The sequence below is a fragment of the Raphanus sativus genome, chromosome 2 (assembly GCF_000801105.2).
Source record: "Raphanus sativus cultivar WK10039 chromosome 2, ASM80110v3, whole genome shotgun sequence".
Lineage (NCBI taxonomy): Eukaryota > Viridiplantae > Streptophyta > Magnoliopsida > Brassicales > Brassicaceae > Raphanus > Raphanus sativus.
In genome coordinates, this window is record NC_079512.1 from 25,698,574 (window position 1) to 25,724,200 (window position 25,627).

General features: G+C 36.8%; 4 protein-coding genes across 7 annotated transcripts; 3 read left to right on the forward strand and 1 right to left on the reverse strand.

The window, feature by feature from the left end:
* The first annotated feature begins 6,625 nt into the window (after window positions 1-6,625).
* LOC108818315 (DEAD-box ATP-dependent RNA helicase 18) lies at window positions 6,626-9,865 on the forward strand. 2 transcript variants are annotated; one of them, XM_018591272.2, is made up of 11 exons: window positions 6,626-6,964; window positions 7,370-7,606; window positions 7,706-7,954; window positions 8,050-8,129; window positions 8,197-8,302; window positions 8,383-8,496; window positions 8,579-8,677; window positions 8,784-8,873; window positions 8,955-9,061; window positions 9,154-9,297; window positions 9,447-9,865. In XM_018591272.2, the coding sequence occupies exons 1-11, from the start codon at window positions 6,695-6,697 to the stop codon at window positions 9,730-9,732; spliced, it is 1,782 nt and encodes a 593-aa protein (XP_018446774.2). In that variant the 5' UTR covers window positions 6,626-6,694; the 3' UTR covers window positions 9,733-9,865. The 2 variants fall into 2 exon arrangements, with proteins under 2 accessions (XP_018446774.2, XP_018446781.2); XM_018591279.2 differs by having other exon boundaries at window positions 6,824-6,964; window positions 7,351-7,606.
* A 124-nt stretch (window positions 9,866-9,989) lies between these two features.
* LOC108841481 (non-classical arabinogalactan protein 30-like) lies at window positions 9,990-11,126 on the forward strand. The gene has a single exon (XM_018614236.2). The coding sequence runs from the start codon at window positions 10,409-10,411 to the stop codon at window positions 10,967-10,969; it is 561 nt and encodes a 186-aa protein (XP_018469738.1). The 5' UTR covers window positions 9,990-10,408; the 3' UTR covers window positions 10,970-11,126.
* A 67-nt stretch (window positions 11,127-11,193) lies between these two features.
* LOC130507928 (KRR1 small subunit processome component-like) lies at window positions 11,194-12,361 on the reverse strand. Of its 2 annotated transcripts, none has more exons than XM_057002760.1 (5): window positions 11,972-12,361; window positions 11,814-11,882; window positions 11,676-11,732; window positions 11,504-11,602; window positions 11,194-11,400 (listed from the first exon to the last, which is right to left on the reverse strand). In XM_057002760.1, exons 1-5 carry the CDS (start codon window positions 12,281-12,283, stop codon window positions 11,275-11,277), a joined length of 663 nt encoding a protein of 220 aa, XP_056858740.1. In that variant the 5' UTR covers window positions 12,284-12,361; the 3' UTR covers window positions 11,194-11,274. The 2 variants fall into 2 exon arrangements, with proteins under 2 accessions (XP_056858740.1, XP_056858741.1); XM_057002761.1 differs by having other exon boundaries at window positions 11,196-11,400; window positions 11,504-11,542; window positions 11,972-12,360.
* A 292-nt stretch (window positions 12,362-12,653) lies between these two features.
* LOC108817235 (anaphase-promoting complex subunit 1) lies at window positions 12,654-25,607 on the forward strand. 2 transcript variants are annotated; one of them, XM_057002762.1, is made up of 37 exons: window positions 12,656-13,189; window positions 13,414-13,477; window positions 13,695-13,779; window positions 13,984-14,264; window positions 14,420-14,525; window positions 14,613-14,773; window positions 15,540-15,724; window positions 15,833-15,902; window positions 15,992-16,156; window positions 16,352-16,821; window positions 16,930-17,389; window positions 17,573-17,911; window positions 18,362-18,445; window positions 18,901-18,993; window positions 19,082-19,141; window positions 19,382-19,480; window positions 19,662-19,802; window positions 20,226-20,306; window positions 20,606-20,677; window positions 21,055-21,126; window positions 21,398-21,491; window positions 21,576-21,649; window positions 21,787-21,837; window positions 21,954-22,031; window positions 22,154-22,275; window positions 22,348-22,508; window positions 22,584-22,660; window positions 22,781-22,894; window positions 22,978-23,079; window positions 23,428-23,568; window positions 23,765-23,938; window positions 24,036-24,099; window positions 24,190-24,329; window positions 24,431-24,588; window positions 24,695-24,773; window positions 24,866-24,964; window positions 25,032-25,607. In XM_057002762.1, exons 1-37 carry the CDS (start codon window positions 12,963-12,965, stop codon window positions 25,410-25,412), a joined length of 5,424 nt encoding a protein of 1,807 aa, XP_056858742.1. In that variant the 5' UTR covers window positions 12,656-12,962; the 3' UTR covers window positions 25,413-25,607. The 2 variants fall into 2 exon arrangements, with proteins under 2 accessions (XP_056858743.1, XP_056858742.1); XM_057002763.1 differs by lacking the exons at window positions 24,036-24,099; window positions 24,190-24,329; window positions 24,431-24,588; ... (1 more) ...; window positions 24,866-24,964; window positions 25,032-25,607 and adding an exon at window positions 23,657-23,695 and having other exon boundaries at window positions 12,654-13,189; window positions 23,796-23,934.
* The last annotated feature ends 20 nt before the right edge of the window (window positions 25,608-25,627 follow it).

Sequence of the window (25,627 nt, forward strand, 5' to 3'; positions counted from 1 at the left end):
TTAATAGGTATCACTATGAACTTCGATGAAGAGAAAATTCATATAAAATGAAATTATGACTTTGATAAATATGATTTTATAAGCTTCACTGATAACTGGTAATTATAGTTTATTTTGTAGATTTATCTTTTATGTTATTTTAAACTATTAATAAATATTAGATTATTATGATGATGATATTTTTTATATGTGATATTTGGTGATAGAATAAATAAAAGATTTTGAAAATAGCAACCTATAATCTATGTTGCACTGTAATAAAAATTTGATTTAGGCTCCGACTGGTGACATGTAGTATTAAAGCTGATTTACAGTATGATTTGTAATTTGAAGTAAGTTGCAGTAAAAATTATGTGGTAAAAACTGTAAGTTTTTGCGGTAAGTCTGCAGTAGAAATAAAAATTATGATTTTTTAAAAGGTATTGACTGGTAACCTTTTTGATGTATAAATTGCAGTATGAATTTTTAATAAAATAAATGAATATATAAACATATAAATAGTAAAATATTTACTAAAAACAAATAAAACATTAAGATATTTAAAAATATCTTAAATAAGTATTAAATTTGAAAAGTAAATTTCAATATATATTATTTTCTAAATATTATAATCTAAAAATAATATTTATTCTAATATCAATAATAAAATAAATTAATTAAATAATAATAATAATAATAACATGACCTTTAAATTAAAAAAAATCCAATAAATAAAATAAATTACAAATGTTCATTCCAAATCATGTTTGCAATCTCATCTCGTACGTTATTCATGTATTGACCATCCATTGTTATTTCTTCTTCTTCAAGTCTACTAAGCTCTTCTTCTTCAATTCGTCGTCTTTGTTGTGCTTGACCACTGCTATCACTATCTTCAAAATCAGCATCTGGAATTTTGTGAAGCCTGATAAAATTGTGAAGAACCATTGTTGCATGCACAATTCTATTTTGGGTCTTGACGTCATAGCGAGGCAAGTTATCAAGGATTCTCCATTTCTTTTTCCAAACTCCGAACGTTCTTTCGATGACTGAACGAAGCGATGCATGCCATTTATTGAACAATTCCTTCTTGTTCCTAGGAGGACCATCATCAAATTCTGAAAGATGATATCTGATATTTTCTTTACTGCTTCCTCTGTATGGGGCTAGAAATCCTCGTCTATTGGTATATCCAGAATCAACAAGATAGTATTTACCTATAGGAGGTTTAGGGAATATAGGGTCTCCATCTATTGCATATTGCAACACCAATGAATCATGTGTAGACCCAGATGCACCTAGCCATGCATAAGTGAAGATCATGTTATGATAATCATGTGTAGACCCAGATGCACCTAGAATTTTGTCTGGTATATTTTTCGAATTATCCAATAGATTTTACATTTAAGATTTTGTGGTTATGATAATAGTTGGTTAAATTTTTGAATAATTCAAAAAATTAGGAACAATAAAGATTTTGTTATAAAATCTTTGACTAGCATTAATTTAGGCACAAGTATTGACAGGCATTTGTAGTTCACGATTTTCATTTTTTTTAAACAAAAAATCAAACAAATTTGTAATGCAACTTCTAAAACATGAGATTTTGGTTGATGTAAGTTTTTGATTTGAGTTAACAATTTTACAAAGGGGTAAGTCAAAATTGTAACTCAAGTACAACACATCTTAAATCAAATCTAAACTCAAAAAATTAAATCTAATGCATGATTGGTAACATTTTTGAGTTACAACTCTAACTCAACCTAAATCAATGGTAACTCATGTCACCAATCAAAGCCTTAGTTGGATAATATATTAGCCTACACAGGTGTACCGATCAACATCTAGTATATATATATATATATATTTCTAATGTTTATACTTGATTGATATATGAGAATTAGTATTCGAATATTTTTAAACACTGAGAAAATAATTTGACAAATCTTCGGTGGCATTCGCAGATTATCGTTCGCATTTGAAAGTAACCAATTTTCTTAAAACGATGTAAGTAATGTAAAACACCTTTAATCTTTCTATGTACATGTTTTTATATGAGTTATTAACACTAAGAGGCAGTTTTCATGTTTTTATTACAATATAAGGCAGTTTCAACTACTGAGGTAGTTTTTTCTAACTAAAGTCTAAAACCAAAAAATAGTTAACTAAATTAATTCATGTGACCAAAATAGTTTCACATTTTGCAGCTTGCATTATCTCTCTCCTCTCTACTTAATCATCACCACATTTTTTTTCTCTCCAACTTGTATTATCTCTCTCCTCTCCTTCTTTTTCTCCTTCGTCTTCTTCCTCATTCATTCTCTATTTTTTTAGAAAATTCATATTTGATTCTTAAATTTCTTTTTTCAAATTTTTTTTTTGAAATCGTTTTTTCCATCACTTGATCTATCTTTTGAGATCTGTGAAGCTATAGTTTTGAGATATATCTTAGATGCCCAACATGTTCTAAAGTTGTGTACATTCATTAATGTACATGTGTACAATAAAAGTTAATGTGTAAAGTTGTATATAGTTGTGTACATTCGTTAGTGTATATGTGTACATTCGTTAGTTACATGTGTACATTCTTTATTGCTCAAAAACAAAAAATGGTGTTACATGTGAGTGTCTATGCATCGGTGTACAAGTGGACACAATTATTCAAGTGAATCATTGTACATGATAGTAATATTTGTATGTACACATGAACATCATTTGGTTGTACATCATTTGGTTGTACACATGTGTGCAGGGGTGAGAGTTTTGTTTGTAAATGATACTCTTTGTATTGAGAATTGATTTTGATTTGTGTACATATAATGGAAAGTGATAATAGTAGAGGAGCACAATGTAAATGTTGTATACAAATAAGTGTGTACATGTGTACTATGTTGCATGTTTATCTATGTGCACAATGTGTCAAATTATATTTGGGTTTGTACACATGTACACCCTGAAAATTAAGAGCCGAATTGAAACATCTAGAAAGTTCAAAGATCCATTTTTGTAATTATGAAAAATATGGCATGTACAGTTAAAAAGTATGAAATCAATTTGAAATGGTATATTTGCAAATCAGAAACGTATGGGTCAGAAATGAATATATCCAAAATGTCTAGAGACCAGATGTGCAATAAAATCAAAATTGGCCATTGTTGTTCATCGAGCTTTTATAACGAAGGCGGCGAGATGGAAGAGATGAAAACGGCAAGACAGAGGTGACGACGAGAAGCAAGCGACGAAGACGATGAAAAAAAGGAAGCGACGAAGACGATGACGAAAAGGAGGCGCTGAAAGAGTGACGAGAAGGATGCGACAAACACGGGGACTAGAAGGAGACAGATGACGAAGCAACAGAGAAGACATAGCCGTAAAGAAAGGAAGTCGTGACGGATTGAAAGCTGATGACGGCTGAGATTCAAGGTGGCTTGGACATAAGAATTTGTGGTGTCCACCTGTACACTGATGCATAGACACTCACATGTAACACCATTTTTTTGTTTTTGAGTAATAATGAATGTACACATGTACACTAACGAATGTACACATGTACACTAACGAATGTACACATATACACTAAAGAATGTACACAACTATATACAACTTTACACATTAAACTTTATTGTACACATGTACACTAATGAATGTACACAACTTTAGAACATGTTGGGCATCTAACATATATCTCAAAACTATAGCTTCACAGATCTCAAAAGATAGATCGAGTGATGGAGAAAATTCATAAAAAAAATTTGAAAAAAAGTTTTAAGAATCAAATATGAATTTTCTAAAAAAATAGAGAATGAAAAATTTGAAAAAAAAAAATTTTAGATTCGTTTCGGGTCCGAAAGATGATTACAATTTTGATCTTCAGAACAAAAGAAAAAAATAATACAAAGTGGAGATGGTGAATGTGGTTTTTTACAAAATAATAAATACGAACTATTAAAAAAAATCCAATGGTTAGAAAATGAAACAGATATGAATTTTTTCTTTTGTCAATTGTGTCAGATTTAATCTAGACCACAGAATGAGAAGAAGGATGTGTGGTTGAGCTTATACTTAGTTACAAGTTGACTAATTATTTAGAAAGGAAAGACAGCTGTTAGAAAAAAGTGTTCTAGGAGTTGAAACTGTCTTTTTGTGTAATAAAAACTTCAAAATTGTCTTACAGTGTAATTGTTTCTTTTTATATCAGTTTTGTCTTTTCATGTTGTACGAATAGTTCATTAGAGGTTTTAATTACTTTTTTCATTATACATTAGATGATCAAACACCAATGGAAATAGTCAAATGGTTATTTATTGTCAAATTATAATTTGGGGATATATACTAAAATATTGAATGGTTCAACTAATGTAAGGTTGGCACAAAAAAAAAGAAGCTAAGAAGCGTTCTCAGTTTGACAATTCTAGTGAGGTTGATACAAAAAAGGCTAAGAAACGTTCTCATACTAGAGATTGACTCGCGCACTCCTGCGATTCTTACATTTTTATACATCGATATTTATTTTTCACAATTAGTGTTATATTTAAATGTATTGTAATATATCTAATTATATTCAAAAGACTTGGATCGAATAGAGTAATATGATTATTTTTGGCAAATATGAATCCATTTTAAATACATTGATTATTTACACTTTCTTAGGTTTTTATATATCAGAACTGAACTCATCCACACCTAGAAGGACCCAACTCACAACCCACAAATAAGTTTATAATATTCAAATGGGGCCTAATTTAAAAAAAAACATTTATACCCAAATGAAACAATCTGCACCTAAATGTATAGTCAATGTTCATGTCTAACTGATTTTATAAACTAACATAATGACTCTTTTTATGTGTTTGTCTACATTAAGCGAAATATAAAGAATTTTTTATTTAGTAAAACAATTATATGGAGCGAAAAATTAAGTGACAATAAGTGAACACATTTTTATTATTTTGATTTAAGTTATTATTTTATTTACAAAACATATCTCTGGATTATGTTTTTGGCTTCGTAATTTTTCCACCGATTAAAACTAAAATAAGAAATGTTTTAGTAAAACAAACTAAACATAACGTTTAACCATATATAAAACCTAGTTATTTTACATTTTTGATTTTATAATTGGCACAGAGTTAATATTAATCAACCTATAAATAAATTATGCACTATTATTATTATTATGGTAATATAATTAATGATGTGAATTATTGTTAAGGTAATATAATTAATGAAATTGTTAAACTAAGTGAAATATGGAAATACAATTAATTTAATAGTGTTATCCATGTTTCCAAACAATTTTCATTTTAACTATTATCCATGTTTCCAAATAGAATTAAAATGTAATGCAGTTTTAATAATATAGATTTTTAACGCTGGATAATTATGCTATTTTTACTACGAGAAATATTACAGACGACTTTACAGCCGACAATTCTATCTGATGTATAAAGATTCACGACTGACTGCATCACCTGAGCCGTCCTATAGAATCCACGTTTGATAGTACTCCTAACGCTATCCTGCAGATATCTTGTAAACATTTTTTCCTTTAATTCGTATAATTTCGCCTTTTCAGAAATTAAGACCCATATCTCTTGGTAGGCCTGGGCATTTTACCCGGACCCGAAGACCCGACCCGAAACCGACCCGAAAAAACCCGGTCCGGGTAGGAACCGTTCCGATCAAATTACCTTATCGGGTCTTGTTGTAGAGGATCCGCGGGTCTTGGACCCGACCCGACCCGAACCCGAAATCCGACGGGTACCCGAATTAATAATGTAAATTAAATAAAATGAATTTAGGGGGAGTCGAAGACGGGTTATTTGTCTACAGAGCAAAGAGATCAGCCATTGGGAGACAACCAATTATTGATCAATCTCGCATAGTTTAGTATATATACACATTTTAATATAATAAAAACACAAATTTTAAATAAAATGTCAAATATTTTCGGATATATTAATATTTTCAGATGCTTTTAAGGTATTTTTAGATATTTTTTAGGCTGAACCCGAACCGAACCCGACCCGAACCCGACCCAGAACCGAACCGATAAATTCTAATTACCCGAATGGGTCCAACTATATAAGACCCGATCCGACCCGGACCCGGTACGACCCGAAGCGACCCGGAACCGAAAATTTGAAATTACCCTATCGGATCCTAAACTCGTAGACGCGAAAGACCCGGATCTGAAAGAACCCGGCCTGAACCTGACCCGACGATTCGAATGCCCAGGCCTATCTCTTGGTATAAAACTATTAATGAACCTTTAACTAAACCATCGGACCGAGATGAGTTCCACCGTAATATAGATTCTTTATAGTTGTCATTCAATGCTTCGAGAGAACATATGTAAGAGATTAGAAAAATACAATATTTTCATAATACTTCTGGAAAAGTATAATACTTTGGTAAATATATAATCTACACATTATTCAATTTCATACTAGTTTTTAATATACAGTATTTTTCCACGTCAACTTATTAAAATACACAAAACCGTAGATGAAGATCGAAGACAATGAACCAAGACGGACAATCTCTTCTATTAATGGGCTTTTGAAGAAACCGGCCCAAAAACAACCAACTTTCGTAACACAAAACCAAACCGAATCGATCATAAACGCTGCGTTTTGTCTTAGCTTATAAAATCGTAGGTCACACACTTGAAAGCGGGAATCAGAGACGAAAGGAGGCAGCAGCGGCGGCGGTCATGGGTTCATCGTCGAACACAAACAAAGCGTTAACGGAGACCCGTTTCTCCGACCTCGAACCTCCACTCTCCGAAGACATCATCGACGCCCTTGACCGGTCCGGTTTCGAGTTCTGCACTCCGGTTCAGGCCGCGACGATCCCTCTGCTCTGCCGCCACAAGGACGTCGCCGTCGACGCCGCCACCGGTTCCGGAAAAACCCTAGCTTTCGTCTTGCCCCTCGTGGAGATTCTCCGTCGTTCCACCTCATATCCTCCGAAGCCTCACCAGGTATCGAAAAAAATGAAAACTTGTTGCTCGAGTGATCTCAAAAGTTAGGATTTTTAGCTATTTTAAAGCTCATCTCTTTAGAGCATTATTGCTCTAAGCCCTGTAAGAGTAGTTTTTGTCTCTGTTAAGAGTTCAGTTTTATGTATTTTTTTAGAGCATTAAGCAATTGTCAAATCCAATTTGTGCAACTCAAATGGGTTTAAACTGTTTTGAATTGGTTAAAATTGATCTAAATCGATTTAAATTAGGCTTTATCTGTTTAATTTGATTAAATCTGTACAATTAAACCCAAAAACTAAAATATATAATGTAAAAATGTAAAATATATATAAAAATAAATTTATAATATGTTGTTAACGTCTAGGACAGGAATAAAATTTGCTTAGTCTTGAGATGAAATTGCAGGTTATGGGGGTGATTATCTCTCCAACGAGAGAGCTATCAACGCAGATATATAACGTGGCACTACCCTTTGTTTCCACTTTGGCAAACGTGAACTCTGTGCTGCTTGTCGGAGGCCGAGAGGTGAAGTCCGACATGAACACTATAGAAGAAGGAGGATGCAATCTCTTGATTGGCACTCCTGGAAGGCTCTCTGACATAATGGAACGAATGGAGATTCTCGATTTCAGAAATCTTGAGGTAGTTTCTTTTAAGATGGAATGTTGTTATACTCTAATATCTAGGACTGGTTTAAGATGTATGAAAGGTGATTTTTTTTTTTTTTTTTTGCATATGTAGATTCTTATCTTAGATGAAGCGGATAGGCTTTTGGAGATGGGGTTCCAGAAGCAGGTGAACAGCATTATATCTCGCTTGCCAAAGCAGCGTAGGACTGGTCTCTTTTCAGCTACGCAGACAGAAGGTGTTGAAGAGCTGGCCAAGGCTGGGCTTAGGAATCCTGTGAGAGTTGAAGTTCGTGCTGAGTCCAAGTCGGAATCATCACAGCACTCGACGAACTCTAAAGTACCTTCTGGTCTGCACCTTGAGGTATAATGTCATTATACGTTATTATTACTACTAAAGATTGTTATTATTATTATTATTATTATTATTATTGTTATTACTAAATGATGTCTCTGCAGTATTTGGTATGCGAAGCAGATAAGAAGTCATCACAACTAGTGGATCTCCTCGTCGAGAATCAAAAGAAAAAGCTTATAGTGTAAGTTCGAACATTTCCAGTCTGTTAAAATGAAACATCCTTATTGATAGATTAAGCATCTCTGCAGATACTTTATGACCTGTGCTTCTGTTGATTACTGGGGACTCGTGCTTTCGAAAATCCCTGCCCTGAAGTCCATATCTTTAATCCCCATCCATGGGGATATGAAGCAGGTAAGCTACATTTATATGTATCTTTATTTTCCATATAGTGATTAAAGGTTTTTGATGGAATATATACTTTTGCACGCTAGAATGCAAGAGAAAAGGCATTAGCTTCGTTTACTGAGGCATCAAGCGCTGTCCTTTTGTGCACTGATGTGGCTGCACGTGGACTTGATATTCCAGGCATTGATTACGTAGTTCAGGTAAGATTGAATAATGTTTTATTACATTATTTTGTTGCAGTGTTTAGGGCTTACAGGTTTAGAATTTGTAATGTTTGTGCAGTATGATCCCCCACAAGACCCAAATATGTTCAACCATAGGGTTGGCAGAACTGCAAGATTGGGAAAAGAAGGAAGGGCCATCGTTTTTCTACTGCCTGAGGTTTAGCTTTTTAAGCACCTTTTTTTGTTCTCTTGTGCCTGATGTTCTCCATAATTACTACATTGCAGAACACGAAAAGCTGAAAAATTCACTTGCATGTGTGTAGGAAGAAGACTATGTAGAGTTTATGTGCAGAAGAGGGGTTGCTTGTCAAGAGAAACAATGCTCTGAGGAAGCATCTGATGTCATCCCTATCGTAAGAAAAACAACCTACATGCATCTCTCTGGGTCTCTGTTGGTTACAGTGTTGAGTAATTGCTATATTTGTAATATTCAGATACGGTCACAAGCCATGAAGGACAGGGCAGTGTTGGAGAAGGGATTAAAGGCATTTGTTTCCTTTGTCCGTGGTTATAAGGAGCATCTCTGCTCTTACATTTTCAGGTTCATAGATGCTCAATAATTTTTGCTCTTTGCATATATTTTCTCTCTCTCTCTCTAAAGTTTCTCTTTTTTTTTTTTTAAATAACTTACAGATGGAAAAGCCTAGAAATCGGAAAGTTAGCAATGGGATATGGACTCTTGTATCTTCCTTCAATGTCTGAAGTCAAACAACACAGACTTTCCAGTGAGGGTTTCACTCCCGTTACAGACATCAAGTTTGAGGACATCAAGTTCAAGTATGTTTTTTTCTACAAAACCCCCTACAGACTCTCGTGATATGTAGTTTCCGTCTTTTGCAAATCTTGATAGATATGTTTAGGTTTTTGGGGGAACAAAGTTTTGTTTTCTGAAGTTCTCTGAGAGTGGTGAGTCTGGATTGTGCTAGGGACAAATTTAGGGAGAAGCAAAGGAAGCAGAACATGCAAGCAAGGAAAGAGAAACGGGAACAAGAGAAAAAGGAGAAAGGCAAGAAGAACTCTAAAAAGGCGGTTGCTGCTGCTGCTGCCACAGATTCTAACAAAAGGAAGCTAACAGGAAAACAGAGACAAACCATCCAAACCGCTGAAGATGAAGAAGAGATGGCTCGAGACTATCGGTTACTTAAGAAACTCAAGAAAGGTTCTATCAAAGAAGATGATTTTGCTAAACTTACTGGAGCTGATGACTTTTAATCTCACAAGAAAGAAAACAAACCTTTTTGAAATTTTGCAAAAAAAAGAACTCTGTCTCGCTTTAGAATCTCTCACTTTCCCCTCCTTCTCCAACGACATTAACTGTCCTGATTAATTTACTTCCTATTTCCTTTTTTTCTACTACAAATGACGGTCGGTATATTATTAATCAGGTAGATATTAACGGTTAAGATGAAGTCTACAAAGTTTTTTATTTTATTTTTTCTGAAAGTTCATTTAGTTATTGGTTAGTACTACTTCATACATCGATCGTCATCCTAGCTTCGCCCAAAACATATTTAAACAACCTTATAATACTCTTTTGTTCTGGTTTGTTTTTTTTGTTCTTGATGTCTCTTTTAAGAAGATAGGTTATGGAGATTAGGGACACAATACTTTAATATGTTTACACCGTTGACAAAGATAATGGCACTCACGTAATAAGCCGCATGCCTCCATTTCATACAAAACATGTATTCTCCCAGATGAGTGGCACTCACGTCTAATACAGTTTGTCAACGCCCCACAAAATGTCGGTTTAAAGCCAAATTAATCCCTCAAAAATATAATAAAAACACCAGTCTCTATATTTTTCTGTATATATACGTATATTTCTATCCCCTGAATCACAAGAAACAGAGGAGGACAAGTAACCTATTCCAAGAAACAAAGTAACATGGACTCACTAGCCTTGCCCTTCTCCGTTCTCGTCATCCTCATCGCAGCCACGACTTTAGCCAACGGCTACTCTCCTCCTCCCCCTCCTCCTCCAACCACCGTATACCCCGCCGCGAAAACCGTGGAAGCGGCGGTGGAAGGAATGGTGTACTGTCAATCCTGCGACAAATACGGATCATGGTCCTTGGCCGGAGCCGAAGCCATAGCCGGAGCTAAGATCAGCGTCATCTGCAAGAACCACAGGCAACAAGTGAGCTTCTACAAAGTCTTCCAAACCGACTCCTACGGCCATTTCTACGGCGAGCTCAAAGGTCTTAAAATGACTCCGCACTTCTTGGACCATCCTCTCCACGCTTGCCGCGCCAAGCTCGTCTCTTCTCCTCGCGAGGACTGCAATCTCTTCTCCAACATTAACAACGCTCTCGACGGTGCGACGCTCCGGTACGAAGAGAAGAGGCTCAAGTGGACAAACTACGAGGCTGTGGTTTACGCCGCTGGTCCGTTGGCTTTCCGTCCTGACCATTGTCCCGAGAGTACTGCTCCACCACCTACTTACTGATGCTTCTTTTGGTGTTTGAAAGATCATCATTTATACTATTTTATATAACGTTATCGAGTTGGTTCTTCCCTTTTTCATGGTTTGTCAATTGTTTGTAAGATGAGTTACGTGTTGAGTAATATTGCGATGGGAATCTTGTGAGACTCGTTTGTATCGACCTTACTCGGTTTAATTTATGTATAATCATTAGCCATATGTCAAAAACACTATAACCAGTTTTCAAGACAAAAAAATATATTTGCAAGGTTAAACAACAACAAAGAGTTGTCATCATTACACAACAGAACATGTAGGTATAAAATAATTTAAATCCAATTATATTCAGCATTTATAATAGCCAAAGGATCCCAGCTAGTACTCTGTATGAATCCCACAATCCTTCTGACTTTTTTGAGACCTTTAATAGAACCCATTGCGGCTACAGTATTTCCCTGTTAGATGCATATAAACCCCCAAGCAAAATATCAAACCAAAGAGAGAAAATAAAACGTATTAAAGAAGTGACACACTTGCAAAAGAGACGCACGCTGTTACCTGAACTAGAATGTAACAGTTGGTTACTATTTCCAGCGTCTGCAAGTAGCCAAAATCATTAAGACTCCAAGCAAGAGTTTGCATAACACAAACAACAGTCTTACAAGATCAGTAAGACTATCTGTACACAGCTTCTAGTAATCAAAATCATAGGGCTTAGAACAATACATACTTTTATTGTAGAAAAACCAGGACCCACAAGCCGCTGCCTTCTTCTAACAAATCTTTCCTGCAAAGATAGTCTTATATTAGGTAGGACTCATTCATTGGCTTTGTCAGATACATACACAAAGTGAGATTGAAACAATACCTTTTTACGAACCAATTTTCGGATATTGATGATATCATAAGTCAAGTCATCTTTCAAAATCTTTATTGCCTGTAATAAAATCCATGATGAACAAGTATTAATAAAAAATTTACAGACATAAATTAATTAAAAGAGAAGCAGCACCACCAGCTCGATACCTGAGGAGCAGGGACACTTCTAGACAGAAGCCTAAGCAAATCCCTAGCCTTGACAATGATGTAAGGATCTCTCGTCTTCTTGGTCGTTGAAACAGTCATAGAACCTTCGACTAGGTTGAGCTTGCAGGCGACTCCGTACTCCTCGAGAGCGGATTGGACGCTTTGCCAACACGCCTGAAGATACGTCTCTCTGTAGCGAGGATAGCGTCTGGAGAAGGAGCTGACTTCGAGCATGCCGGTTGGATTCCATGCCGGATCAAACTTGCCGATTCTCCAATGGTCGATGTACTCCTCAGGCGAAAACTCCGCCATCGACGATTCCAGTTAGTAGTATTCTTTTATGTTAGGGTTTATGTAAACAGACTCTCTCTTGTGTTCCAAGAAAGCTTTTATGTTTAGGTTTGGTTTGATTCTATCATCACCTCCTTGGACCAGAATAAATTAAACCGGATGAAGAAAACCGGACCGAATTAAAATAGCGATGTATCGAATTTACCGGACCGACTTAAACCAAAATAGGGTACATATTTACGTAAATAAGCCTCCGTCTATGCATATTTACGAAAACCGAACACACCAGTTGTATTAGTGGGGCCCAGTTGTTGACCAGGTCAGCGACCAAAAAGGCGGGAAATTTATTTAATTTTGGGCCTTCAATTTTTATTTTTTTCCTCTGTTTTCTCCTCCTCCTTTCTCCTTTCGTTCGATTCCAGGTTTGTATTTTGCAGCATTCTGCACAGAAGGTGCTTGATTAAATTCCTCAGAGAGCATCTCTCTCTCTTTCACTGGGGCAAAAGCTTCCGACTTTCGATGCGTTTCCTAACTTACCTCTCGTGACTGCTTTGATCTCTCGCGTATTCTCGGAACTCGTGTGAAGACTAGGGTTTTAAGCTCGAAGACAACAGGGGAAAGAGCAGGGATAGTTGCAATTCAACTTCTTCACTCTCCAATTGAAAACTTCGCAAAGCTATTTGGAGAGAGAGAGAAAAAAATGTCTCCAGGGGTTCGCCCACTTACCGTCCTCGGAAAGTTCAAACCTTTCGGTCTAATCGCTGAAGCCACCGACTCGAATCCTCCGGACGACGATAATGTTGCCGGTTCCTACCAGTATTTTCTCTTCGATCCTGATCTCACGGGTCAGCGAGACGATGATGATGATGGCAATGAAGCTAGCTTCTCGCGGCAGAGAGAGCATGAGCTCTTCATCCGAGATAACCGGTAAAGAAGATTTACAAATTTGCTGTTCACTCTATAACTATCCAACACTATGTCGAAATTCATCATTCAAAGTTGAGAATGTGTGTTTCATTCTCTTCAAGCATGTACGTCTCTTTATGATTAGTAATGTGTGTAGGATTATGCTTATTAGGTAGAAGCTGACTTTCTGTTTGTATATGTTCGACTGTTCCTGATGTTGAATTTTATTTTGTTTGATATGATAGCATAATCTGGACAAGCGGTTCACGAGTGCTCAAGCGGTTTACCTTGTCTTCTCCCATCATCAAGGTAATTTCCATAAGAAGCTGGTACTCTTGTTCGTGACAGTTCTTAAGCAAATAAAAATCTAGTTATGCCTCAATTATGCTTTCTTTTGTATGTTAGATTCTCTTTTTTTTGGTGAAGCTATTCTGTTTGTTGCTCACTGAATTAGATAATAAAGGCAGACATTTTCTCTTCCATTTGTTGATGGCGGATAATGACCGTTTTTTTTTTTTTGCCGTAGGCATGCTGGAGTCACATTGGTCGAGGAGCGGAAGCTTTTCTTTGTGTCTTACAAATTGGTTGTTTAACAATATACAACACTTCGGGTTAGTGTGGCTAAATAATGTCCGAACTATAATATTTCCCATTCTTATCTTACTTTTTCATAAGACCTAATTAAGCAGACCAAACGATCACATGTCTTACTCATTGGCTGGATCTGTATACATGCTGTTTTTTTCTCGTTTGCGAGGTTTCAGCTGAGGTATTTACTTGTTTTTTTTTCATATCTTTGGCATTTTGAGCTGCAGGCGAAGTAGTATCTGTTCCGCTTCCACGCACTGTCGTATCAATATGGCCTCTACCGTTTGGTATACTTCTTCAGCAAGCTGCTGAAATGTATCCAACCTCGAGTATTCCATTTTCTTCTGCTAGCCCCGCTCTTGGTTCTCGTGAGATGCTGCGCCAAAGAAAAGAAGTTGGGAATATTTCGCCTCAGAACTTTCATTCCACAGTCGCGCATGGCCTTACTAGCAAAAGAGACTTGTCTGCTTCCCATTTGATTCTAAGAGATCCATTAGAGGAACCTGGGGTAAATGATCTCATACATTTTAGGTTTTTCTCGTCTACTTTTATTTCTACTTCATGCCAGTCTTGTTTTTGGTTCGTGACCTGAATAATTTCGTTGCTGTTATGCAATCTTTGGTTATATGTTTTATCTGGTGACTAATCTAACTAACTTTCCAGCCAATCTATCTAGAAGAGAGGGGAAAGTTGAACATAATGAAGGACTACGATGAAAGAACAATATGGTCAAGTAACCTTTTTCCTCTTTTGACCTCGTATAACAAAGGTTTGTCATTCTCTTCTCCATTCAGTCCTGAACTTGCCACATGCTCTTGTTAGTTTTCATTGAAGTACTCTGTCTTGGGGTTTTCAGGCAAGATGCAACATTCTGTGTGGGCAGTCGAATTTATAGAGTCTAGCCATGAAGCTTCTGCGTCATGTTCAAGCAGCGCTGTTCCTGATACTGTTATCCCGAAACGAGTATCTTTTCGCAGAATATGGCAAGCCAAAGGTGCTAAGAAAGCTGCATCTAAGGTAATTATGAATGCATCTAAGGAGTATCTTTTGAAGATTGTTTATGTATTTTGGTAGGCTGGTAGACAAGGTTTAGGTCCTTTAGGATCTCTTTTTCTAACGTGTGGTGAATTTTCATGGCTCTGCTCTGCTGCTAACTAAATCAAGACAATTTTTTTTTTTTCAAATGTTTTGGGAACCTCTACCTAAGCGATGCTCTTTGAATGCACAAACTTAGACCTCTTAGTTATCTTGGATAGGATAGCATGCTCATTATTCTTGTGCTCTAGACATTCTACGACATCACCTTCATTAAGCACGTTTGCGTGGGCATCCAATCTCCAAAATATATGGCCTTCTCACTTCTCAGTATTCTTGTTCTTTAGAATGATTTGTTATTCGAGTAGATTCGAGCTTTGGGGCCACAGCTAAATTTCTTGCTACTTGAGATCAGTAAGCCCCTCGGCTTTAACTGCTGCTTGTGCTACCAAAGCTGATTTTTCCCTTTGTATTTTCGAGTTCCTATTATGAGATGTGTTCTCTTGCAAATATATGAATACTGTACTTTTGTAAATTCGTTATTGTTTGCTGACTTTGAAAGGGAAAAAGACCTGTGGGTTCTGTTACTGAAGTTTTTACTCTATTTATTGACCTTTCACAAGTACCTCACTTTGCATGTCTTTTTGGCAACTGTTGGTTTTTTTTTTGGACAACTTGCAACTGTTGGTTACTGAAGTCTTTACTCTTTTTTTTATTGACTTCTCACAAGTACCTCAATTTATCGCAGGTCTTTTTGGCAACTGATGATGCAGTCCCAGTAATTTGCTTTCTGATTCTAGAACAAAAGAAACTGTTATCGGTGGGACTCCAAACTGTTGAGATCAATAATGAAATTATGTTTGACGTCAAGCCTGACATAAGCTGGAGTGTCTCTGCAATTGCTGCTGCACCTGTTGTTGTGACACGTTCTCAGTAAATTCCTATCCACATTTTTCTTTGCCTCTCTGTCACTGTACATGACACTGTTTCTGTTCTCATATTGAGTGTTTGTCCAATGCTTTTTTTCCCGTTTCCTTGCAGTTTGAAAATAGGGCTGCTTCCACATTTGGATATCATTGTTTTATCTCCAGAAAATGACCTCTTTCTTTATGTAGGTTCTTGATATGTACCATATTGTTTCCTTTGTTAGATACGACACTTATTTTCCATGCTTAATTGATTTATCTATATTGTTTTTAGTCAGGAAAACAATGCCTCTGTAGGTATGTACTACCTTCTTGGTTGGGGGAGAGTCTTGTTTCTGGTGAGTCTGCAAAAACAGATTCAGGTTCCCAGGATCTGAAGATCACAGGATTGTCTGATGCTGTGTTAGGATGTATCAATCTGTCAGTAAATCATTCACAGGTTTGTCACACAGATGTCAATCCTTTGAAATTCAAAATCACTAGTTTTCTTAACTACCATAGTTGCTCTATCCTTCTGAACTCAAATCACCTGATTGTTGCTGCTAGGTTTACTGATCCGAACTTCGCTACTTGTTTATTTGGTTGTTCAAGTTCTCTTATATTTTAATTTACCGTTTATATTATACTCTTGTAGATCTTTCGGTGTGCCTTAACTAGTAACCCTTCATCTTCACTTGCAAACGATTGCATAGCAGCCATGGCTGAGGGATTACCATCCGATTTGTACAAGTTGTTTCTCTCTCTTCTTTGGGGATATGGTTATTCTGACCAGAAGGGTTGCAGTATTCATTTTGAATGGGAAGCGTTGTGCAACATTTTTCTGGGGATCTGTCAAAAACCTACTGGTGTGCATCTGAAGCAACTCAAGACATCATCTGAGTCCTCCTGGGAATTTCTTCTCAGCAGCAAGTTTCATAAGACCTACTCTAGGTTCCACAGTGGTATAACTTCAATCAATCCCCTGGATCGGGAAGAAATTGTCCCATTTTGTACTAAGACTGGTAGTGGAGATAGACCAGACAACTCATTTGAATTAATGGTCCAGAGTTTAGATTGTCTTCATGCAGTATATGAGAGTTTGAAGATGGATAATCTACGAAAACAGTAAGCACATTGGCTCCTCAAAGAAAACTGAAGTTTTAATGCTCAGAAGTAGTTAAATTTATATGTATATATGATTTGCCCTTTTAAACTTGTGACATCTTTGTGCAGGGATTTGCATCAGCTAGCTGTTTTATTGTGCAATATTGCCAAGTTTCTGGGTGAGAAGTGTTACATAGATCACTACATACGTGATTTTCCTCGTCTTTCCAAAATTACTGGGGCATGCAAAACCCTTTCTTCGAGCAGAAAACCTCCAAATATATTCAGATGGCTTGAGAACTGTTTAAGACGTGGATGTTTATCCACAAACCTTGATGACCTACCAGATTTGATCCGTAAAGATGGGTGCTCCACTGTGAACTGGGCAAGGAAAATTGTTTCCTTCTACAGTGTGTTATTTGGTGATAAGCCAGTCGGAAAGAAACTTACGTCAGGTGTCCCCTGTAATATTGCCCCAGGATCATATTCCAGTAACGAGGAACTTGCTATCTTGGCTATGACTGGAGAGAGATTTGGGCTTCACCAACTGGATTTGCTACCTTCCGGTGTATCTCTCCCTCTGAGACATGTAAGTTGGAATATTTAGATTCTTGTGGATTGAGAGGAATTTGCAGGTGAAAATGCTGGATTGTTGATAACTTTTTGATCAATGTGCTGATTTTATGTTCTCGTTTCTTTAGTATGTTAGTTTGTTATTTCCTCTCTCCTACTTGTTCTATCTTTTGCATAACATTTTGTCTGTATTTTGTAGGCACTTGATAGCTGTCGAGAATCTCCTCCAGCTGACTGGCCAGCAATTGCTTATGTGCTTCTTGGTCGAGAAGATATGGCCCAATCCGTCTTCAGAAATTTGAGCTCATCTAAGGAATTTGAGATGCAGTCAAATACGAGTTTAATATCCATGTCCATACCCTACATGCTGCATTTGCATCCAGTAATTGTTCCATCCTCTTTATCTGAGTCAATTGGCTTGGAAAACGCTAAGATTGAGGATACAAATTCTGTGGATGGTTCTGTGATAGATGGAATGGAGCATATCTTCAATTCCTATACGCAGTTACGGTATGGCCGAGATCTACGACTGAATGAGGTAATATCTACACCCCCATTTGGAAACTAATAATCTGCTAGCGTAGTGGTCACAGTGTGTAATGCTCGAAATTGTTTTTCTGGCTAGGCTTGCGCTGCTCTAAAATGTTCCATAATTACTTATTTACCTGTAGTATACTCTATACATTGTCATGTCTGGCGTTTGCTGGTTGTACATCTCTGGATTGAGTTTATTATCATATCATAAGATAAGACGTTAACGTGCTCCTGCGTTTGCTACTTTGATTCGATGTCTTTTGCATTGGAATTTTCTTGCTACTTTTGTTCTGTATTAGTGGTTTAATGGACGCGATTACAAAGTTTCATTTTGTGTCACCATTCCTCATCTGTTAGGCATTGCTGGTTGGGTATTTAGCCCTTGATCTAACTATCCACTAATATTGTCTCTCTTGATGTTCTCTCTATCTTTTGTTTTTCCTTCGCATGTTAGGTTCGACGTCTTTTGTGCTCTGCACGACCTGTGGTCATTCAAACTTCTGCTAACCCTACTATATCTGATCAGGAGCAGCAACAGGTATAGACCGATGGGTGTTCATTTCTGTTGTTACTTTCTAAATCTTTAACTACCATTAAATGCAAAGTTAGGATAGGACATAAGAGAAGTTATAATCCAATAAAATCACGACATGTTATCTTTATTGTTTTTTTTTTGTCAACCGTTATCTTTATTTGTTTATTAAGCTTTAATTGTTTTTTCTTCTTTTAAATTCTTTGGTGCACTTAAAGTATGTTAGAGAGAGGATGATATAGTTTATGTTCCATTGGTATGCTTTCAGATCAGTTCTTATAATTAAATTTCCAAAATTTAATCAATGCTAATTACTATTTAGAAACTGAAGTAAGATGCAGCTGTACTTGTGTTTCTTGACATGTAAGAAGCGAGTAGTTTGATTTTCGCTATTTTAGATCTTCACGGTCTCTATAACTCTGTTTAATATTCAATGTTACTCTATTTTTCCATTTATGCAGGACCAGCTTTGGCGTATAGCACAGAGGACTGCTGTACTTCCCCTCGGGCGTGGAGCATTCACATTATCAACAATACACACGCTTTTAACTGAGGCAAATTTTTATCTAAAGAAAGATACACTTGGTTTTTATCACTTGTAATGGCTCCTTCAAGATTTACATTCTCTCTTAAATTTTGCAGGCGTTTACTGTACCAAAGCTTGTTTTGGCTGGTCGGCTGCCTGCTCAACAAAATGCCGTGGTACGTAAAATTGTTGGGATTAAGTACGAGGACTCTTACGTAAAGAAACATACTATATGCTCTAATTTACATGAAATAATATTTTTGCGAATGGCTTATCTTATCACTGTCAAGATGGAAGTTATGATATAACTAAAATAAAGCAATTCTGCCTACACTATGGCTTTCCCCAAACTGCAAATTCTGATTTATAACTACTTTATCCAATCTAATAGTTTAGGTTGCATGTTTCCTTTACAGGTTAATCTAGATCCAAACGTCAGGAGTATTCAAGAACTTAAGACCTGGCCAGAGTTTCATAATGCTGTTGCTGCTGGGTTACGACTGGCACCGCTTCAGGTTTGTTTTGTGTATTTAGGCGTTTTTGCGTCTTTTTTAATATTTTTATGTATGAGAAGTTACAACAGAATGCAACAAATAGTGATACATGATATCAAAATTATGTGCTGTCATGCAGAAAGTTCCCTTCTTTTATCTCAGAAATTAATCTAGTTATGTTTCTTCTTACATTTTGGTGCAGGGAAAAGTGTCCAGAACGTGGATTAAATACAATAAACCTGGAGAGCCAAATGCTGTTCATGCTGGACTTCTGTTTGGGCTGGGATTACAGGGATATTTGCATGTGTTAAACCTTAGTGACATATACCAATATTTCACTCAGGTTTGTTTCTGCCTCCGTTTTCCATTAGGTTATTTCTATCCCTTCCTATTGGTTAATAATAACTTGAGACGTGCTAATTGAGGTCTAATACTCTGCTGAGTTGAGCACCATGTTACTCTGGCTTTTGATCGAACTTATTACAAGTTTTTTACCCGTTTACATCTTTTGGATTAGCACATGTCATCTGTAGTTGTGACCACATATGTGGCTTCGGGGAGATATGAAATAATGAATGCAACACTGGACTACTATAATTAATGGAGACTAGTTTTCCATGTCTGCCTGATTTGATAGTTGTGGTCGTTTATAGAAAGATGGAATAACTTTCAATTCTCTTATACTAAAGTGTATTGCTTTTACGTTTGATAAGTTCAAGCACAAATTTATTCAGTACCTTAATTGCTTCCATCCTTGGTCTTTTAGGACCATGAGAGCACCACGGTAGGTTTGATGCTTGGTCTGGCAGCTTCGTACAGGAGAACAATGCAACCTGATATTGCAAAGGTAGAGGTTCAGTTGCTTCATATTCTTGACTATTTCGATCGTGAATTGGCCTCTAAGTACTTTTGCTATAGCTTGTCAACCAAAAACCCTTTTAGGGTATCCATAATCTTCCATATGAATATACTTTGGCTTTGATCAAAAAAAAAATGAATATACTTTGGCATACAGTAGCTTTCTTATTAGTGTAAGATCCAGATTACATAAAATTATGGATGATCAACGTTTCTGAACAATTTTAATAATATTTTTTATTCTACTCTGTAACTTCCATAAGAACTTAGTTTTTCTTTGTATAACAGGCTCTCTTTTTCCATGTTCCTACTCGATACCAAGCTTCATATGCTGACTTTGAGATACCAACGCTTCTGCAGGTACAGATTGCTGTGATGTTTCACTTATTGAAATAATTTGAGTTCTTTACAAGCAGTTACTGAAACCAGAAGTTTTTTTACTAGCATTTGCTATGTAATTCACTTACATATGCTAAAAGTAAAGATATATACATATTCATGTCACGTTATTTCAATTTTTTTTTTGGTCTGTTTATTTGATGATTCTGACATCGTTAGTTCTGGCATTTTCTATAGTTTGCTTGACTTGATATTTTATTTGCGCCTTATGTTAACATATGTGCCAATATGCAACGCCTTACTGGCATCTTTGGATTGTTCATTTTACTTCTTGAAAGTAGGAGTATTGCAACTTGTGACATTTTTTCATTAACGTACTGTCTTCAACTATTCTCCAGTCTGCAGCTTTAGTCTCCGTCGGCATTCTATTTGAAGGATCGGCACACCTGCAGACAATGCAATTACTTCTGGTAATGTGTCCTGCGTGTTTTTTCCTCACTATGGTTTAAATTTGATATAGCCTTCTTTCTGTCATCGAATGTCATTTTCACTGATACAGCATTATTACATGTGAGGTTCGTGTTTTAAACACACTTATCGTTAGAATCTTTCGTGTAGTTTGGTTGTGGATCCATTCCTACCTGTACAATCTTTGATGCATATCTTTGATTTGCAATTTAGTCCTTTACAATCGGGGGATCGTCCCTTATATTTGAGATCCCACTTCGTACATGTTATCAGGGTGAAATTGGCCGCAGAAGTGCAGGGGACAATGTACTTGAAAGGGAGGGTTATGCTGTATCTGCAGGATTCTCACTTGGTCTTGTTGCTCTTGGTATGCCTTTTTGCTAAGCCTTTTTTGGTTTTTGGCCACTTAATTATTTTCTGTTTGATTTAACTCTACCCCTTTTGCCTCAAGGCCGTGGAGGTGACGCGCTAGGTTCTTTGGACTCCTTTGTCAATCGCTTACTCCAGTATCTGGGAGCAAAAGAGGTTAATCTTTAGACTTCAAATTAACTGTATCCCACCCTTAGTTCATTTCCTTTGTTGATAGGAACTGAACCATGTTACACTGGATTTGTAAGCAGTGTCTATTTGTTGCACTGAACAACTACTTTAATTCCCTACAGGAAAGATCTCTCCTTGCACCATCAAATGAAGATCTCCGAAGCGCTGCACAGGTTTCCCTGCTTTTCTTTTCTTCTTATATCCCTTTTTGAAACTTGTGTTGTGCGTTAACTTGTGCCTGACACACTTGCTGAATTATAATAATGTGGGTATCATTTTTTTGCCTCAGGTGACAGACGGAAGCACTCCAAATGTTAATATAACTGCACCTGGAGCGATAATCGCCCTCGCATTAATGTATCTTAAGGTGGGTCTTGAGGATGGATAAACTAGATAACTGGTTCAAAGTTTAGCCCCATTTTTGTTAGTTTGTGCGCTTTTCCTGTGGAGTATGGACTTTGAAAAAGCTTTATATAATGTTTGTTGCAGACAGACTCAGAGGTCATCTTCTCGAAGCTCTCTATTCCACAAACACGTTACGATTTGGAGTGCGTAAGGCCTGATTTCATAATGCTCCGGGTCATTGCTCGGAACCTGATAATGTGGAGCAGGTATTTTCTTATCTGGCCTAGTTAGGAGTGCTGGTTCTTGTGAGATCAAGTCTAATAGAATTCGTATTATAGGATCCGTCCTAAAAGTGATTGGATTCTTTCTCAAGTCCCCGAAGTAGTAAAAAACGGTGTCAGCCACCTCCAAGATGACATGGATGATATGTATGAAGTGGACGTTGAATCCCTTGTGCAGGCATATGTCAATATAGTGACTGGGGCATGCATTTCACTTGGTAAATCTACTTCTTGTGAGACATCAGTCTTTAATATATCATGATAGTTATGACATGTATTGTTGTTTCTGATAGGGCTGAGATTTTCTGGTACAAGGGATGGAAATGCTCGTGATTTACTTAACAGCTATGCTCTCTATCTTTTGAATGAGGTACATCATCCTTTGAAAAAGTTACATTTTGTTACTCTTTTTTCCTCCTTCCAATGCTAAGAATCCTCTGGTTTATTTTTGCTCATCTTAATGTGAGCTTATATGTTTCGATGTATGTAGATCAAGCCTGTTTCTGCGCCACCTGGAAATGCATTTCCCAAGGGAATATCTAGATATGTTGATCGGGGAACGCTTGAAATGTGTCTTTATCTTATTGTTCTTTCCCTTTCAGTGGTAATGCTTCTTTTGAAGCCTCCTGTCCAACAATTTTCAATTTTTAAAGTGAGTAATTTATATGGAATGACTCACTTGTGTAGGTCATGGCGGGATCTGGAGACTTGCAAATATTTCGGTTGCTGAGATTTCTCCGCAGCCGAAACTCTGCTGATGGACATGCTAACTATGGCACTCAAATGGCGGTAAGCACTTTTCTATAGAATTAAGGTTCCTTCGCTTCATGTCATTCGATTGTTTTGCATTTTATTTCTGAAGTTGGGATGTTAAAATGTATTTTCTGGAGCAGTGTGCACCCATAAGGAAGGTCTAGCTTTTTCTTTAATTAATCTGATAGACTGATAGTATATACGATCGGCGATCGCCAAATCAATTATCTCTAACTACCAGTGAACTGCTTGCACCGTATTAAGTAATTTCAAAGCTGTCTTCTGATATTGTTTTAGCAATGCGAGGGTAATGTTGATCAAATATGCCTTCCATCCTTTTATTTTATTTTTAAATATGTGACAGCATAGTGTTCTTTCCTTTAGGTGAGCTTAGCCACGGGTTTCTTATTTCTTGGTGGTGGTATGCGAACATTTTCAACGAGTAATGGCTCACTTGCAATGTTGCTTATCACTCTCTATCCGCGGTTGCCTTCTGGACCAAATGACAATCGTTGTCACCTCCAGGCAAGTTTAAATATCTTATTTATTCTCTGCATGGCTCTTGTTTTGTGTCTGGGTTGGTTATTGTCGCTGACTGGTGTCATTTCTATAGAAGCAGGAGTGTGGTTTGTGATATCTAAGACATGCCAAGGTTGGAACTTGGTTTCTAAGTTTTGTTGTGATGAGTTTTCTTTTTTCTCTTTTTTTTTAACATGTGTAGGCATTCAGGCATTTATATGTCCTTGCAACAGAGGCTCGTTGGCTGCAGACTATTGATGTTGATTCCGGTCTTCCTGTATATGCTCCTCTAGAAGTCACAGTAAAAGAGACAGAACTATATTCTGAAACAAGATATTCCGAGGTTACCCCGTGCATTCTGCCAGAGCGTGCTATTGTAAGAAAATTTCAACAACTTTCCCTGTATTATTATAAATACGATTCCATATGCTTGTTAATCCGCCTTTACCTTTAAATGTATATGTATCCTGCAGCTAAAGAGAATTTGTGTCTGTGGTCCTCGATACTGGCCCCAACAAGTTGAGCTTGTCCCAGAAGGTAATTGATTCGCTTGCATATATATTCCTTTGGTCATTTTGTCTAGAGCTGGTCTTATGGTATTTTTGATTTTGACCCGATGAAACACAGAGAAACATTGGTGGAGCTTTGGGGACAAGAGTGATCCCTTCAATTCTGGTGTTATTTTTGTCAAAAGGAAAGTAGGAGCTTGTTCGTATGTTGATGATCCAGTTGGGTGTCAGTCACTGCTTTCACGAGCAATGCACAAGGTTGTGACCCCACACCATATACTCACAGCTCAGATATACTCATTTTCTGTCTAGAGAAAAGGACTCTGATACAGGTTTTTACATGCCTTTCCGTGGTACAGGTTTTTGGTTTAAGAACTCTGGACGAATCTAATTCGCTTGCTAATAGTCATAGAGAACTGGATTCTGATAGCGTTGATCACTTGGTCAGCACTTTCTCATCTGATCCAAGCCTAATAGCCTTTGCACAGTTGTGTTGTGACAAATCTTGGAATGACAGGTAACTACTGACTGTTTCATCCGTTTTCTCTTACTTCCCTCAGTGTCCATGTCATAACCACCACCCAAAAGGAAATTATCTTAACAACCGACCCATTTATGCACAGATCTGATTCTGATTTCAAGGAGTTCTGTCTGCAAGTGTTGTTTGACTGTATAAGCAAGGATAGACCAGCTCTTTTGCAGGTAAAAGTCATTTTTATTATTCAATGGTTATTTACTGTTCCGAACATTCTTGTTGAGTTTATTTGGCATATGTTACATATTGATTCTTGTAGGTTTATTTATCGTTGTATACAACCATTGGTTCAATGGCTGATCTTCTCGTCAAAAGCGATAGTCATATGTGTGATTCACTTTCCATCTCAAGCCTCAAGGTAACTGGAACAAAACCATATAATTTTACATTTTGCCTGGGTATGATCTAATCTGATGAGATCACAGGTTGCTCTTGCCTACAACGAGGCGGTAACAAGTGGAAGATTGGCCTCTTCAGGTGGCTTTGTTCAATCAATCTTCTTAGCATCACTAGGAAAACGATGTGAAGAGATTTTGAATTGTTCGACGGAGCTGAAGACTAATTTGAGAGATTATTTGACCTCAGAGGCATGGCCTGATGATGATCAGAAAGACGTGATCCTTCTCTCATGGTACTTGAAATGGTTCAGTGTACCGTCTCCATCGATCATCAAAGCAGTAGTGGAGAAGATCAAATCCAAGTCCAAGATCTCAACTTCCGCAATACCTTTGTTACGGTTAGTGTTACCTAGTACGCATATTAGTGCGATAAGTGAGATTGATAGGGTCTTTTTTCCCATCAATTGAAACAAGTGCATTGTGAAAAACATGATTATGGTTTTAATGAGTGGCTGCTAATTAGTCTTTGAGCGAAGAGAACTAAATACTTGTGAAACAATGGTCAGTAGCGAGACAGTCTTCTTTTCATCAATCAAATTTGTATTATAGATTAACAAAAGAGAGCAACCATATTTAATATTAACGTGAAAAAAGTTACTTGTGAAAGATTGTCGAAACCTTCT

Coding starts and splice junctions, on each gene's coding strand:
- LOC108817235 (XM_057002762.1), top strand. CDS start 12,963: ATGTCTCCAGGGGTTCGCCCACTTACCGTCCTCGGAAAGTTCAAACCT. Junction 14,265..14,419: donor ATCCATTAGAGGAACCTGGG/GTAAATGATCTC, acceptor CTAACTTTCCAG/CCAATCTATCTAGAAGAGAG. Junction 19,481..19,661: donor TACGACTGGCACCGCTTCAG/GTTTGTTTTGTG, acceptor ATTTTGGTGCAG/GGAAAAGTGTCCAGAACGTG.
- LOC130507928 (XM_057002760.1), bottom strand. CDS start 12,283: ATGGCGGAGTTTTCGCCTGAGGAGTACATCGACCATTGGAGAATCGGC. Junction 11,883..11,971: donor GAAGTGTCCCTGCTCCTCAG/GTATCGAGCTGG, acceptor ATTTTATTACAG/GCAATAAAGATTTTGAAAGA. Junction 11,733..11,813: donor GAAAATTGGTTCGTAAAAAG/GTATTGTTTCAA, acceptor CTATCTTTGCAG/GAAAGATTTGTTAGAAGAAG.
- LOC108841481 (XM_018614236.2), top strand. CDS start 10,409: ATGGACTCACTAGCCTTGCCCTTCTCCGTTCTCGTCATCCTCATCGCA.
- LOC108818315 (XM_018591272.2), top strand. CDS start 6,695: ATGGGTTCATCGTCGAACACAAACAAAGCGTTAACGGAGACCCGTTTC. Junction 8,130..8,196: donor CAAAAGAAAAAGCTTATAGT/GTAAGTTCGAAC, acceptor GCATCTCTGCAG/ATACTTTATGACCTGTGCTT. Junction 8,303..8,382: donor TCCATGGGGATATGAAGCAG/GTAAGCTACATT, acceptor TTTGCACGCTAG/AATGCAAGAGAAAAGGCATT.